Consider the following 16,979-nt stretch of genomic DNA (forward strand, 5'->3'; position numbering starts at 1 on the left):
AACATTCGGCCACGAATTCAACTGCATTGTAGAAATCACCAAGCACAAGTTTCGAACTGAAATGTTCGCTACTACAAATTGATGCTAACGGGTAACAATAAAGTAACTTAGTAACTAGTAATATCGGCTATTCTGGCCACACGAGTTTATTTTTGATTTGGGCTACAATCACAGTGTTACACACATACACCTGTATCAATCGGTGTTTTCTTGTGTCACTGCATGTGGTTCCACGAGCAATCTAAATGCTCAGAAGGGTTCTGTTCCAATAAAAAGGTTGAAAAACACTGGTTTACAGTGTCCCTGTCAGACTAAAAGACAAAGCCCTGAACTGATACAGTGTCCCTGTCAGACCAAAAGGCAATGACCTGAATTGATAGTGTCCCTGTCAGACCAAAAGGCAATGCCCTCAACTGATACAGTGTCCCTGTCTGACCAAAAGGTAATACTCTGAACTGATGCAGTGTTCCTGTCAGACCAAAAGGCAAAGCCCAGAACTGATGCAGTATCCCTGTCAGACCAAAAGGTAATGCACTGAACTGGTGCAATGTCCCTGTCAAACCAAAAGGTAATGCCTTGAACAGGTGCAGTGTCCCTAAAAGCAAACCTCAAGAAATTCTGGAAGACTTGTAAAAGTGAATCTGATGAAGGTGTCTTGGAGGTCCTGGATGATCCTAAAATCTCCTTCCTGAATGACAATGAGAACTGATCTGCAGGTCTCAGTTCTGAAATTGAGTCAAAGCATGTGTTATTCAAGTGCTTAGATCTTGAAAAGTCAGAACTTGCTAATGACCTTTGAAACTTGGAAAAGTCGGGGGTGGGTGGGGGTGATTTTGATTTTTAACATAGCTTTAAACTAAATTCAGTCATATTGCTACAATGTCTGCAGTATAGCATTTTAGAGTGATCTCGAGTACTGAGGTATCATGCCACAGACATACAGCATCATGTTCCACCAGTCACATTAACCTGACACCAGGCCAACCACTCCTAACACTAACCTCTTTATGCTGGGCACCTAGTGAGGCAGCTGTAAGTAGTATTTTTAGGTCTTTTGTTTGAACCGCAACCTCCTGAATTCAAGGCAGATGCTCTAACAACTTAGGCCACCAGAGTGGTCTACTTAAACTTGGAGAGAAGGATGAGCAACTGTAATCCAGTATGGGCCCCATCATGTTCTATTGAAGGTGCTAATTTTTTAAAATAAAAATTAATGGTCCTTTCACGAACTGCTAGCTAGTTTCCTTCTGCTGGCAGTCTATATATGGGCCTGAATGCAATTAAGAATATGTATATGAACCTATCAACACCTGTGACTAAATTCCTATGTCCAAAAAAGAAACTACCTGCTCTGTAACATGACATACACAAAAATATAATGGGATCATTACCCAGAGAACGATGGAAACATCTACAATATTAACGCTGTTGACGACACCAATGAATATGCCAATGAAATCCTTATAACCATGCTAGCATGTGTTACAACAGGCAAGACAACAAAAGACTTACATGTGACTCCAAAAGTGTCTGCTTCTGTACAAATTTCCCGCAAAGCACCAGCCCACATTTTGGCAATGTTAGCATGTACTTTGTCTGGATTGTTAATGTCCTTGACCTAAAAGAGAATAATAAATCTCAATGACAATTCTTTATAAACTGACCTAATTTAAAGAACTAATTAAAGACAAGTTAATATGGAAACATTACAAACTAATTATTTCTGTTTTCACATTTCAGCCATTATGGGTAATTTATATGATAATGCATGCTTTTGTAAATGAAAAAGTTTAAATCATTTATGCAACAGAATGCTTCAAACCTTACTGTATGAGTTTGGGCTTGAAATACTTTGAGAGAACAGAGGTCAAAGGTGATCAAATAGATTTATTTGTGCTGCCTGAATAAAAGTAAAATCAGAATGTATTTATCAGCATAAACTTACTGGAAAGTTGATGTCATTAGGACATCATTGGTATAAACTTACCAGAAAGTTGATGTCACTGGGACAGCTTAGGATAAAATTGATGGAAAGTTGATGTCACTAGGACAGTTTAGGATAAACTTGATGGAAAGTCGATGTCACTGGGACAGTTAGGATAAAATTGATGGAAAGTTGATGTCACTGGGACAGATTAGGATAAAATTGATGGAAAGTTGATGTCACTAGGACAGATTAGGATGAAATTAACAGAAAGATGATGTCACAAGGACAGCATTAGTATAAACTAACCAGAAAGTTGATATCACTATGATAACATTAGTACAAACTTACTGGAAAGTTGATGTCTCTTGGACAGCAGATACACTGGAAAGGACAGCATGGTCCCCAGATTTTAAACAGTGGCTGCATCGCTGCATCCATTAGATCCATGTGTAGAGCACAACATGACGTCCTGAAGGAATATAAATATGGACTTTATGCAACTGGATGGGATGTTTATGTATAGCTGTCACCTGAATTTGAACTCAGGTTTTTAGGTCCACATTACACTATTCAGAACAAAAGATCCAGACCAACTGGCTGGTTTTTAAGTGTTCTGATTTACCTTGACTAATGCACTCCTCCTCTATTTTGAATTTCTCAAATGCCACCATCTACTTTTTTTAAAAATTCAGTACACTCTTAAAAACCCAATCATTGATAAAATGTTGGTCCATGAAAATGTCACTAATCTCCACTGGTGGCAACACTTTAAGAAATAAATAATAATGAAATAAGTTTCGTAATGTAAAATTTTACTTCCAGCCAAATTTTAATTTAATTTAAATATTTTAATTTACTTTCAGTGCAATGGATAGAAAAATTTTATTCTACTGTCACTGGTATTCAAAAATGAAAAATTTCAATCTACTGTCACTGGCATTCAGTATTGAACAATTTTAATCTGCTGTCACTGGTATTAAAAAATGAACAATTTCAATCTACTGTCACTGTATTCAAACATGAAAAATTTAAATCTAATGTCACTATTATTCAAACATGAACAATTTCAATCTACTCTCACTGATATTCCAATACTGGTATTCAAAAATGAACAAGTTCAATCTACTGTCACTGGTATTCAAACACGAACAATTTCAATCTAATGTCACTATTATTCAAACATGAAAACTTCAATCTACTGTCACTGGTATTCAGTAATGAAAAATTTCATTCTACTGTCCATGGTATTCAAACATGAACAATTTCATTCTACTGTCAGTGGTATTCAAACATGAACAATTTCAATCTACTGTTACTGTTATTCAAACATGAACAATTTTAATCTACTGTCACTGGTATTTAAACACGAAAAATTTAAATCTACTATCACTGGTATTCAAAAATGAAAACTTTCAATCTCCTGTCACTGGTATTCAAACACACAAAAATTCATTCTAATGTCACTTTTATTCAAACATGAACAATTTCTACTGTCAGTGGTATTCAAACACAAAATATTTCATTCTACTGTCACTGGTATTCAAACACGAAAAATTTCATTCTACTGTCACTGTGATTCAAACATGAAAAATTTCATTCTACTGTCAATGGTATTCGAACATGAAAAATTTCATTTTAATGTCACTGGTATTCAAACATGAAACATTTCATTATACTGTCACAGCTATGACTGCAGGCATTTCTATGAGAACTATTTTGATGTGTGGATATATCTGTTGCATTGTTATATTCAACTAAAAGCAGACTTACCTTGTAATATCATGTCAATTATGTCTTTGGTATCAAATCAAATAAAGGAAATGGAATATATAAAAAACGTTAAAAGGCAAACAAATCCTACCTGCATAAGAGCTAGTGGTCGTGTGTCAGGTCAATTCATTTCAACTGACCACACAAACACTGATATAAATATTTTATAGTGTATGTAACAATTAAACTGCCATAAATTATCTTAGTCTTTTAAAAATGTGTTACAAGACAGGAAGGCAACTAAATGAAATGAGTGAAAGGTGAATTTATAGCTCTGTGTGACAGATATGGTTTATTATGGAGAAATGAGTTCCAACGTTTGTACTGAACTTAAAATTCCTGAATTAACACTCAGAGATTTGCTCAACAATGAGTACAAATTTCACTATCTACTGGCAATTAAGTCATGACGTTAATATTTCACTAAAAAAAACAAAGAAACAGTTTCAATATTTTGATAATTTTTTGATGAAACAAATGCCTCTACTTTTTTTAACAAATGGAATCTGGTTTTGTTCTGCAAAAAGCAGTGACAAAATACAAATATTTTTGCAGGTACAGAGCAAGGCACACATGTATGGGATGTGTTGACACCTTACGTTTCTCACAATCTTTCAGATATTGGTTATCTTGAAAATAAAATTAATATATACAGAAAAGCAAACAATTTCAATAGAAAAAGCAGTTTACTGACATTATTCCCATCAAAATCATAAAATTATTATTCAGCCATTAAACAGTACCACTACCCCACCTGACCTACCTTTCACGGTCTTCTCCAACGGTCTAGTCAGGATGGCACAGTTGAAAGATATTGGAAAGATAGGTATACTCACTAAAAAAATGGCATATAATGACCATACAGTGTAAAAGCTGTACATGGAATTGAGGTGGTGGCATGTCTGGCTATACTGTGTTAAAGCTGTACATGGAATTGAGGTGGTGGCATATATGGCTATACAGTGTAAACGCTGTACATGGAAATGAGGTGGTGGCATGTCTGGCTATACTGTGTAAAAGCTGTAGATGGAATTGAGGTGGTGGCATGTCTGGCTATACTGTGTAAAAGCTGTACATGGAATTGAGGTAGTGGCATGTATGGCTATATTGTGTAAAAGCTGTACATGGAATTGAGGTAGTGGCATGTCTCGCTATACAGTGTAAAAGCTGTACATGGAATTGAGGTAGTGGCATGTATGGCTATACTGTGAATTTGCATTAAGTCAAGGCTGTATGGTGAGAAGATGCCAGTAAGTCAAGTTTTGACAGCGAACAAACAACAGACCAGGAACTGAGTTACACATCATCAACCCAGATCTATATAATATACACACAGTGGCAAGTCAGGACCACACAAGAAATGGCAAGTCAGGAACACAGAGTTTAAAGTAGCAATTCAAAAAGACATGAAAGAACAAGCAAGTCTAAGTCGTTAAGCAAAATGACAGTGGAAGTCAGGAATGTAGAGCGGAAAGACAGAAGCAAGTCACGGTCATACATCCATCTGAAAAGACACTAGCAATTTAAATCAAGGCCCTGCAGTAAAACGACAGAAGGAGGTTAGGGATCTACAGTGAAATGACAGATGCAAGTCACTGCCCCACAGTGAAATGACAGTGACAAGTCGGGAAAAAGTAGTTGAAAGACAATGGCATTGAGTGACATATAGTGAAAAGATCGACACTGTACATTTTAAGTCAGGGATAAGTAGTTAAAAGACACAGCAGTCAGTGACATGCAATGAAAAGACTGTACATAGGAATTCAGCACTAGTCAGTGACATACATTGAAATTCAGCACTAGTTAGTGACATACAGTGAAAATAATGTACATAGAAACTTGGCATTAGTCAGTGACATACAGTACATTGGAAAGACTGTAAAAACAGGGGAATACAGCACTAGTCAGTGACAAGCATTGAAAATACTGCATATATTGGAATTCAGCACTAGTCGGTGAAAAGACTGTTTACATAGGAATTCAGCACTAGCCAGTGACATACAGTGAAAAGAATTACATGGCAAGTCAGCATTATACATTATGTTAACTGATTAGCTGCTTTAATTGCTTTCAAACTTGAATCACTCACTTAATTGACTGCCAATCACATTCTACATGTACTGAACACCAAGCTGCAGGTATATGTTAAGCCAACGCATAACTATCAAAGACATTGCCATACGTGGCCTGGTTTAGAAGCATCTATCTCACTGAAGTTCACTAACCTCAAAGATGTTCTTTCTGCCACATTAAATAATGAGTGTCAAAGCCTAAAGATCGTAAACCATTCTTTTACATGCAAATCGAATACAACTACATTTCATAATGGCCATTTGAAGGATTTACACTACTACTAGTGCAATCATGCTGAGTAATGAAATGCTATGTTCCCAGCTCGAAAACCAGAAAAGAAATGTTACAAAGAACCAATAAAAAATCTTAGTAGTTAAGTGGGATACTATAGGGACAATGGGACTTAGCATTAAAAAGACCCCTGGGACAATATAGGGACAATGGAAATTTAACATGGAGAAAAATCGTGGGTCACTTTAGGGACAATGGGAATTTAACATAGAGTTTGGGACTGTCTAGGGACAATGGGAATTTAACATGGGAATAGAGTTTGGGTTTGTCTAGGGACAAGGGGAATTGAATATGGGATTTTTTTTTTTTTTTTTTTTTTTTTTAAAGTTTTTTTTAAATTTAAATTTAAATTTAAATTTAGAAAAGGGGTAGGCAATGGAAAGGCTATCTCTTTTCGAGAAATATGGCTGGCCCTGAAAAGGGTCTTTGGGTTTATGTTAATATTAATATTAACATAGATGGCATCTGTCACATCTTCTTCTTCTTCTTCTTCTTAAACTCCTTCTAACTACCGGTCCATACACAAGTACCCTCTTGAGACATCCTTGTCTTTCTATGTAAACTCTCCTCATCCATTGACTAGTATCTGTCCTATCAACAACAGTCCACTTGGACCTGACATACATGAGCATGTCCGTCCTAAACATCATGGAAGACACAAGGGTGGATGACTCAACTGTGGTCCACATCTTGAAGCGACGAGAATAGGTCAATCAATGCAGTGAACTGTGCTTATTTATAGGTACAGGAAGGATTGAAACGGATTGAATTCATTCACCAATCCGAACACGCGTTACAAAATTCAGTCAGCTCGCATCCAATCCGAAGAGAGCAGTCTGTGACGTCACGTGGTCTATATAGATTCGTTAGCGCTTGTGTGCAGTCAATCTATGCGACAGTGATTCAACATGACGGAAACTCAGAAAACGATCCATTGGGGTGCACCAGCAGGGGAGACTGCCCAAGGGAACCCGGACTTACTTTCAGAAGAGGTACACTGGGATTTTGTGGATTTTCTTACCTCGCAAGAATTTGTTCCAGAACCTTCGTTACCTTCTTCATTACCGCAAGTGGAGAATTTTAGACAGAGACAGAAAGAAGAATTGGAGAAATTTATGCAACGACAAAAGGAAGCGGAACAAGCTTTTCTCCTACAGCAACAGCAACAGCAACAAGAAGAGGTAAGAAAAAAACAATAGCAACAACAGCAAGAAGAAGTAGCAGCAAAGAAACAAGAGGGTGAAAATCAAACGGCTACGGTACTGTTGGACATTTTAGCGGAGTTAAGAAGTCTGAAACAAATGTATCAGACTTCTTTATCACGACCGAAGAGAATACGACCTTCCCGAGCTAAACACGCCAACCCTGTGACTAAGCCTGTCGTACCACCCTTAGTGATTTCAACCCAATCATCAGAAGTAGGCCTTGGCCGTGGCAAAGGCTTAAGGCAGTTAAAGTTGATTGGTTAAACTCACTCCTACACCAAAATAAAAAGGCCCTTTTCAGGGCCACCCACATTTCTCGAAAAGAAATACAATTTCAATTTGCCAATAACTCAAAAATAAACCCCACCCATTTTACCCTTATAGTACGTGTCTGTGTATGAGTGCGTGAGTGTAGCTTCTTATTTTAAAATCAAAACTCAAAGACACTTACCTTATATCATTCATGTATTCTTTTATCCATTTTTTTTACAATCCAATTCACAATTCACCACAGAACACTTTAATTAAAAGTTCATTGACTTCTTCTTTCTCCTTGTTTAGTCTCTCTGTTTTTTGAATTTCTTCACCGTTTTTACCTCATTTTCTTCCCTTCTTCTTTTCTTCTCCTGTTTCTTTGCTTCTTTTAAATAGAATTGTCTTCTTTCTTCCTCTTCTTCCTCTGAAGAATCCCTCTCTTCTTCCGAAGAATCCCTCTCTTCTTTTGAAGAATCCTTCTTTTCTTCTGACTCCTCTTGTTTCTTTTTTGGGCAATCTGGAGACCAATGTCCTTTTTCTTTACAATAATAACAGGTATCTTGACTTTTGTCTCTTTTAGTCCCTGTTTTTGTTCTTTTTTGATGGTCTGGACACTCTGAAGACCAATGCCCTTTCTTCTGACAGATATAGCAAGTATCTTGACTTTTATCTCGAAAGGAAGGAGAGTAGTCCGTCGGCTGGTCTGAAGAGAATTTTCTAATGACCCCTCGCAAAGCTCTGACGAAACGTTCCATCTGGGTAGTCTCTTCCATCGTTGTACTCGGCTTGAGAGTGAAATGAATAGTGAAAGGACAAGACACACACCCTTTTTATATACGCTGGTTTGCCAAGACTATAAATTAGTCTGTGGTGTTTAAACTTGAGTCATTTGACGTTTTGCACTCAAGATGAAACGATCCCATTCATTCGAGAAGAAAGAAGAAGAAAGTAAGAGGCAGAAACGTGATCTATCGCCTCGTACCAGGGCTGAAATCTTGGCACAAATTCATGCCAGTGATTTTGAAGAGGACATGAGTGAACCAGAATCCGAACCCTCTAAACCAAGTTCACCACCCTTAGTCAACCCTGAAAAGTACTATTCCATTCGAGAGACGGAAAAGCGCTCCTCTAGAAAATTTAGAACCACGGCTTACACCTACACGGTGAAGTTTAAAGATTTCAAGGCTGACGTACCCTTGGAGAAAGCAGAAGGGTTTATCACCGAGATGTGGGATTCTTTGCTCACCTCACTCAAGCGACAATGTCAACCCAAAGAAGACGATCGCTTGACACTATCCATAGATCACGACGGTTTGAAATCCCCTGTTTGGATCGAGTTTAGCAGACCTGCAGAACTAACCCCTTCCAAAGTCATGGACAAGATTCAACACGTACAACAATCTAATGACCAGTTTGACATCACTGATGGTAAAGCCACACTGAAAATGGCTCACGTCTCTCTTCCTCAAGGGACAGGACGCAAAAAGATGTTATTGGTGGACGACCTTCGCAACATTAAGCGTAGTCTTGTCCGAATTAACAACCCTCAAGACCAGATGTGCTTAGCCCGTGCCATCGTGGTGGGACGAACCTATGCCAACAAGAACGACACGGTAGAATGGAAAAGAACCTGGGAGAACATTCGAAAATCGAACCGAACCAAACAACGAAACGAAGCAGAACTCCTGTTGCAACAAGCTGGCCTGTCCAAAGACACACCCTGTGGCATTCCTGAGATGCAAAAATTGCAAGATGCCCTAGCTCCACGCTACACCTTGAAAGTACACCCTCAAGAAATGCGCGGGTCTCTGTTGTTTCGAGGCCAAGACTTTAAGGACGGAAAATACATTCATGTCTATCATCACGATGACCATTTCGATACCATTACCAGTATCACTGGATTCCTGGGATACGGTTATTATTGTGAGAAATGTGATTATGGTTATAACAATCGAGAGCAACACAAGCATTGTGGATTGAAATGCCCAGGATGTTTGGCCTCTCCACCCTGTCTGAGCGAAGAACCAGTGCCTTGTTCAACTTGTCTGCGTACGTTTGTCAGCCCTGCCTGTTACCAGCAACATCTGAAGACGCAAGGTTCACAGCAGAAATGTGCTTGTCAACTCTTGAGATTGTGCCCTACCTGTGGACAAGGCATACTTACCAACAATGCCAAGGCACACGTATGTCGAGGAAAGAAAAAATGTCACATTTGTCACCACATCGTGGACTTGGAACACCAATGCTACGTGCAAAAATACCAACCCCCACCAGAGAAAGAGGACGGTCACAAGAAGAAAGGCAATTTCATCTTTTTCGATTTCGAATGCATGCAAGAGACTGGCATTCACATCCCTAATTTCTGCGTGGCTCATCGAGCGTGCGAGAAGTGCATTCAAGAACCTATCTTCAGTCATTGCACTCACTGCAGCAAGATTCCTGGAGGGCGTGAAAAAATCTTTCGGGGACCAAACACGTTAGCCGATTTTGCACAATGGGTCTTAGACCCCATCGACAAGACGTGGAGCCAAGAGGACATCGAACGTTACGGAGATTGTCATCGTCATGCCACGGTGATGGCTCACAATTTCTCCGGATACGATGGACAGTTTCTTTTGAGGTACTATACGGAACATGGCACCGAACGTCCTAAAGTGATTTTGAACGGAGCCAAAATCATTTTCATGCAAGTGGGACAAGTACAGTTTAAAGATTCGATGAGTTACTTGGCCATGCCTTTGAGCCGAATGCCTAAAACGTTTGGAATGACAGAAATGGCTAAAGGGTACTTTCCACACTTTTTCAATACGGAAGCCAATCAACATGCTGTTCTACCCCATTTGCCTGAGGCTCACTATTACGACCCCGACAACATGCGTACCGAACAACGAGAAGCTTTCTACGCTTGGTACCAGGCTCACGCCTCGGACCCTTTCGACTTTCAGGAAGAAATGTTAAAGTATTGTCGTTCCGACGTGGACATTTTACGGCGTTGCTGTGGAAAATTTCGAGAACTGTTCATGGAACACGGAGGGGTCGATCCTTTGAAAGAAGCTTGCACCATTGCCAAAACGTGTTCCTTAGTGTACCGCCAACGATTCATGCCTGAAAACACCGTTGCTGTCATCAGTCCTCAAACGACCCACTATGTCAAGCGTCAATACTCGGTCAAAGCCCTACGTTGGTTACATTACTTGTGCGACAAGGAAGACAAATGGATTCAGCATGCCCGCAACGGAGGAGGCGAAAAGACCATCGGAACGTATTCGGTAGATGGCTGGGACTTAGAAAACCCCAAGATCGTGTACGAGTTTAACGGTTCCTTATTTCACGGATGTCCCGTCTGTTACCCTGACCGTGGCACTAAAAATCAGTTTTTGCAACGAACCATGGAAGACTTGTACCAGGACACTTGTCAGCGACGCCTAAAGTTAGAACAGCAAGGATACCAAGTGGTGGAAATGTGGGAACACGAGTACGATCACCGTTTGAAAACCGATCCCGAGTTTAAACGCCTCGTGGAAAGTTACCAGTTCATGGACCCGCTGAACCCGAGGGATAGTTTGTACGGAGGAAGGACCAATGCCACCTGTTTGCTGTACCAAGCCGACGAAGAGAAAGGAGAAGAAATCAAATACTTGGACGTGTGTTCGCTGTATCCCTACGTGTGCAAATATTGTCGCTTTCCTGTAGGGCACCCGCAATTGTTCACGGAACACATCGACCTGAAAAACATTCGACAATACGAAGGCTTGATCAAGTGTAAAGTATTGCCTCCCACGAACCTATACCATCCCGTCTTACCTCACCATTGTCAAGGCAAACTGATGTTTCCCTTGTGCCGTACTTGTGCCGAAACGTGCAACCAGGACCAACCTTGCCATCACAGCCAGGAAGAACGTGCCTTGACGGGAACCTGGGTCAGCGTGGAATTGTTCAAAGCTCTGGACATGGGATACCAACTGTTAGAAGTGTACGAAATTTGCCACTTTCCCAAGACACAACAGTACCACAAGGGTGACCCTACTCAGAAAGGCATTTTCGCTGACTACGTGGATGCCTTTTTGAAACTGAAACAAGAAGCCAGTGGCTATCCTTCCTGGTGTCACACTCCCGAAGACCAAATACAATTCAAAGAGAAATACTACGCACAAGAAGGCATCTCCTTAGACCACATCGAAAAAAACGAAGGCAGGCGATCGTTTGCCAAAGTGATGTTAAATTGCTTGTGGGGTAAAATGGCACAACGACCGTGTTTACCCAAGACGGAATATTTGACAGAACCTTCCCGCTACTTCCAGATGATTCACGACAAAACCAAATACATGAAACACGTGGACGTCGTTCGAGAGGATTTGATCTTGGTCAATTACGAAGAAGATCTGGACTTTGTACAAGACGACCCTTTTGGAAATGTCATCATTGCGGCTTACGTGACAGCTCATGCTCGCTTAAAATTGTACGAAGCTTTAGAACTGTTAGAAGAACGCGTCCTGTACTTTGACACGGACAGTTGCATTTACATCCATCACCCGATTCAACAGCACCCTGACATCGAAGGAGACCGTTTAGGAGCCTGGACAGACGAGCATCCCGACGACAAGATTCTAAGTTTCGTCAGTGGTGGTCCCAAAAATTACGGCTACGAATACCGGGACAAACAAGGAGAAGTGCACACGACGTGCAAAGTGAAAGGACTGACTCTGAATCATCGTACCAGTCGAGTGGTCAACTTTGGGGTATTGAAAGAAGCCTTGCAATCGGGAGAGGATGGAAACTTTAAAGTGACCACCTATCAACCGAACAAGATTGTACGTTTACCCACTCACCACATCGTCAGTCGACCCTTGGAAAAAGTCTATCAAATTGTATACCAGAAGCGAGTGCGACTTCCCAATCACTTCACCTTACCGTACGGTCACGTCGGTATTGGTCTGTATATGAAAAGGAACCCTAGGCAAGATCGATAGTTCATTGTTCATTGAAGTAACTTACCATGTCGTTGACGATGAAGAAACCAGATTGGTTAGGAGTCAAATGTTGGACATCACGGAGACCAGGGTTTTGAGGCTTGGACACAAGAGGTGGCCCAGTATGCACGAGAGTTATTCAAGGAAAAAAGTTACTTTTCAACCTGTGTTAGTGACGGTGCCAGAAGAACCCGTCACCCAGGACAGGACTGTCGTGGACAGGCCTGAAAGACCCTTTCGGGAGGACACTTGTGTGACCTTACCCCTACTATAGAACTGGTTAGAACTTTGCCCAAAACATGTTGTACAGACACTTGTGTTTATTCCACGTTCATGGTTATCATGTGCCTTTTATTCTTGTACTTAAGCCTTTGGCTTTTATGCATTTCTGTCTTTCGCATTCATGTTTGAAAAAAACATTCAATAAACGTGTTCTGAAAAAGTATATAAACTCTTGTCTTGTTTGTTTTTCGTGTCACAAGTGACATTTCTCACACCATGGCTACCTCTGCTGTCTCTGCTCCCTCTTCCTCTACTGTCAAAGTCATCGACGAACACTTAGATCGTGCCAGTTGGGAGGCTTTGTATCTTCGCCATCCCTTTAACATGCTCATTGCTGGACCTAGCGGTTCGGGCAAAACCGAATTCGTCAAACGTTTGATCGAACATAAACATCATTTGATCGATCGACCCCCTCAACAAATCGTGTGGTGTTACAAAGAGTGGCAATCGGCGTACAACCTCTTGCGAGAAAGTCAAGGCGATTCCATCGTGTTTGTGGAAGGCATTCCTAAAGAAGACGACGGCATCGTCTCTGACTCCCGTCTAACCCATTTGGTCATTTTCGACGACATGTTAGGAGAAGACGAAGAAGAAATTAAACTGTGGTTCACGCGCAAAGGGCATCACCGTAATGCCAGTGTCGTTTACATCACCCAAAATTTGTTTCAACAAAGTAAAGCCCATCGCACCATCAGTCTCAATGCGCATTACGTGGTCTTGTTTAAAAGCCCTCGAGATAAATCGCAAGTGCAAGTCTTAGCCAAACAGTTAGGAACGCCTTGGCTGACTCAGGCGTACGACGATGCCACTCAAACTCCACACGCCTATTTACTCGTCGATTTGAAACCTACGACTCCCGAGGATTTGCGATTTCGTACCCACTTGTTTCACCACTGGTGCCAAGACGGAGGGCCTGTCCTGTACACGTCTCCGTCCTCGACTTCATTTCACTCCCCATAAAAAATCTATAAAAACCTCAGACCCTTTTTCGTCTGTCTCACTCTCAGTGCGAACATGACGTCCCTTCTGTCGCATCTTCCCGTCAAATTGATTCGTGCCTTGTATGGCATCAGTCGAGAAAAAGATCCACAAACACGAGCTCGTGTCTTAGAAGCTAGTCTCAAAGAAGTCTTACGATGGTTCACGGTGACGGCACGTCAATTACTCCAAGGAATCATTCAGATTCCTCATCAAACCAAACGCTTTTTCGATCGAAACAAAGTCGCTTTGGTCCAACTGGCCGATCCCCGCATCGACACTCAAACCAAAAAACAAATCATTTTGAAACCTGGAGGGAGCGGTACTCTAGGAGGGGTCATCATTCGCTCACTCTTAAGATGGGATCCTAATGCCCCCAAAGTTATACCCAAGACAAAAGTCCAACGAAGCCCCAAGAAGAAAAAGACCAGGTCCCCAAGGAGAACTTCTCCAGTGGCAGGACCCTCCTCTGACCAGACACCACCCCGGAAAAAGAAAAGAAGCCCCCAGAAAAAGAAAAGTTCACAGAAAACTAGTCGCAAGAGAGGCACTTCGGCCAGGACGCAACCTTACACTCGCAAACCACGACCTGCCACGGCGGTGACTGCGTCTCCGGCAGCTTCACGTTTGTCCACTTCTCCGTTAATGACACCCAGAACTGAAGAGTACTTGGAGACGTTGATCACACCAAGAACTTCTCCGTTGATGACCCCCAAAAGAACTTCCCCAGTGGCAGGACCTTCCAATTTAGTGGCAGTGGCTGCTGCTCACAAAGTACCTTCTCCCAAAATCAAAGTTCAAGAAAGATCGGGCATGTTACAAAGTTTACTGGATTTGTCCAAGCAAGAACTGGCTCGATTTAGTCCGTTGCGTACCCCTGCACGACGTGTCATGCCTGTCCTCAAACTGATACGACGTCAAGACAATCAGTGGCGACGCGTTCCAGTATAAAAAAGGCCTGTGACCAAGTCGGGTATCAGTGTTTTTTCGGTGCTCCTGAAGACTCAAAGATGTCACCCTCCAGAAAACCCCAAGGAAAGAAAAGGAAAGGACTGCCACCACGTTTAGCCAAACATGGGGACATGTTATCTGTCCTGTCCAAAGCTTCTCCACCCCTACGAGAAAAACTCATTCAAACGGCCTCCAAAGAGGTCATCGATACCGTGTGCGAATGTTGTTTGAACGTTTTGAAAGGCACGATCCCTTTGTCCAAACACCAGAAACAATGCTTAAGCAAACATCGTCACGTTCTTCGCCAAATGGTTCGAAAGAAAATTCCCATTCGTCAAAAAAAGAAGATGTTAGTGCAACGTGGAGGTATTTTACCTCTCTTGTTAGGCCCCATACTGAAAGGAGTCTTGGGAACCATGTTGGGAGGACTGGTGGGAGCAAGATAAAAAGGCCTTCGGAAGTCCCAAGATCTCAGAATCGACCCCTGACAACCCCATGGAAGGACGAAAACTAGCTTTAGTGCCTTACAAACGATGGATGGAATACCATCGGTGGCAAGAACAACGCACCCCGCATTTACCTCCCAATCCCCATTTGAGCGAGATGTCCCAGTTACAACACGAATTGCAGTCCTTGATGGATCGCCAAGATTTGTCCGAAACAGAAAAATCGCAAAAGTACGGTCAACTCTTGCAACGACTGCAACTCTTTCACCAGAAAGCTTTAGACGAAACAGCTCTACCCACTCTGAAAGATTTTAAGACCTTGATGAAAAGTCCAGCACCATCACCAGTACCAGTACCAGTACCACCAGTACCCGTGACCAAGACAGAAAAAGGAGAAGAAGAGGAAGGGTTTCAAACTCCACCAGAAAAAGTACGCAAGTTAACAACACCACCTACCTCCAGAATTGGATGGATTAAAAAGATGATGGCCACCCCTTCTTCCTCACAAGAGAAAAAGAAAGTGAAGACAGAAGTGAAGACAGAAGTGAAACAAGAACCGATATCCCCCGCTCAGACATCCTTCTCCTCTTCGACGCCTATTGCTGGCCGCACACGCAAAGCATTGCAATCCAAGAAAATACCCCAAGAGAAAAAGAGTAGCATCCTCCAAGAGTGGGTGTCTTATTAACACACCAACCAACACAAAAAAATGGAAAAAGTCTTAGCCAGCATTTACTACGATCCCTCGCATCCTGCAGGTTATGCAGGAGTTCAAAAATTGTATCGTGCTGCCAAAACTCGACTGAAAAGTCTCCGTTTACCTCAAGTGCAACGATGGTTACAAGAACAAGCTACCTACACTTTACACAAACCCATTCGACGCAAGTTTGCCAGAAGTCGCACCCGAGTGGAAGGCATCGATCATCAATGGCAAGCCGATTTAGCCGATGTCTCTCATTTGGCCAGCTACAATCGTGGCTACAAATATTTGTTTTGTGTCATCGACGTCTTTTCCAAATTTGCCTGGGTCGTGCCCTTGACTTCCAAATCGAGCAGCGAGTTAGTGCGAGCCCTGCAACGAGTGTTGAAACAAAGCGGTCGTCACCCTCTTCGATGGCAAACGGACAAAGGTACCGAATTTCTGAACCAAGCTTTCCAAAAAGAATTAAAGAAACGTGACATTCATTTTTTTACCACCAAGAATCCCGAAACCAAAGCCAGCATCGTGGAACGTTTTCAACGCACTTTGAAAGAACGCATGTGGAAATATTTTACGCATCACCACACTCTGAAGTACATCGACATCTTACCGCACCTGGTGCAAGCGTACAACCAATCTTACCATCGAAGCACCGGACGTGCCCCGCAAGACGTGACTCCCGAGAACGAAGTGTTGGTGTTTGAGCGCCTGTTTGGTACGTCCCCGACGAGGGCTGTCCCCAAGAAAAGTGGAGAGTTGGCCGTAGGAGATTGGGTGCGCATTGGCAAAACCAAACGCACTTTCGACAAAGGTTACTTACCTAACTGGACGACCGAATTGTTTCGCGTCACTGGACGAGTGCATGGCCGTCATCCTGCCGTCTATAAATTGGAAGACATGAACGGAGAAGTGCTCAAAGGAACGTTTTATTTGCCCGAGTTACAACGTGTCACCAAAAAAGAAGACGACGTGTACGACATCGAAAGCATTCTCGAACGCAGAACCCGTAAAGTGGGCAAACGACGTGTCAAAGAAGTCAAAGTACGTTGGAAAGGATATCCGCCCAGTTTTGATTCTTGGATCGACGCTTCGCAAGTCATCGACTATAAAAAGAAGTGACCATCATGCCTT

The 16,979-nt window shown here is 41.8% G+C and overlaps 1 protein-coding gene across 3 annotated transcripts in view; it reads right to left on the bottom strand.

Annotated features, from left to right (window-relative positions):
• LOC149782447 (phospholipid scramblase 1-like) overlaps positions 1-16,979 on the bottom strand; it is a 108,393-nt gene that overhangs the window by 15,218 nt on the left and 76,196 nt on the right. For all 3 annotated transcript variants that reach the window (XM_089933863.1, XM_089933861.1, XM_089933862.1), the window contains 2 exons: positions 2,276-2,396; positions 1,513-1,618 (listed from right to left, as the gene is read on the bottom strand). In XM_089933863.1, coding sequence (XP_089789989.1) covers positions 1,513-1,618; positions 2,276-2,396 — 227 coding nt within the window. The remainder of the gene's footprint in view (positions 1-1,512; positions 1,619-2,275; positions 2,397-16,979) is intronic.

Source organism: Sinohyriopsis cumingii, chromosome 15 (genome assembly GCF_028554795.1).
Source record: "Sinohyriopsis cumingii isolate HCF-2022 chromosome 15, ASM2855479v2, whole genome shotgun sequence".
NCBI lineage: Eukaryota > Metazoa > Mollusca > Bivalvia > Unionida > Unionidae > Sinohyriopsis > Sinohyriopsis cumingii.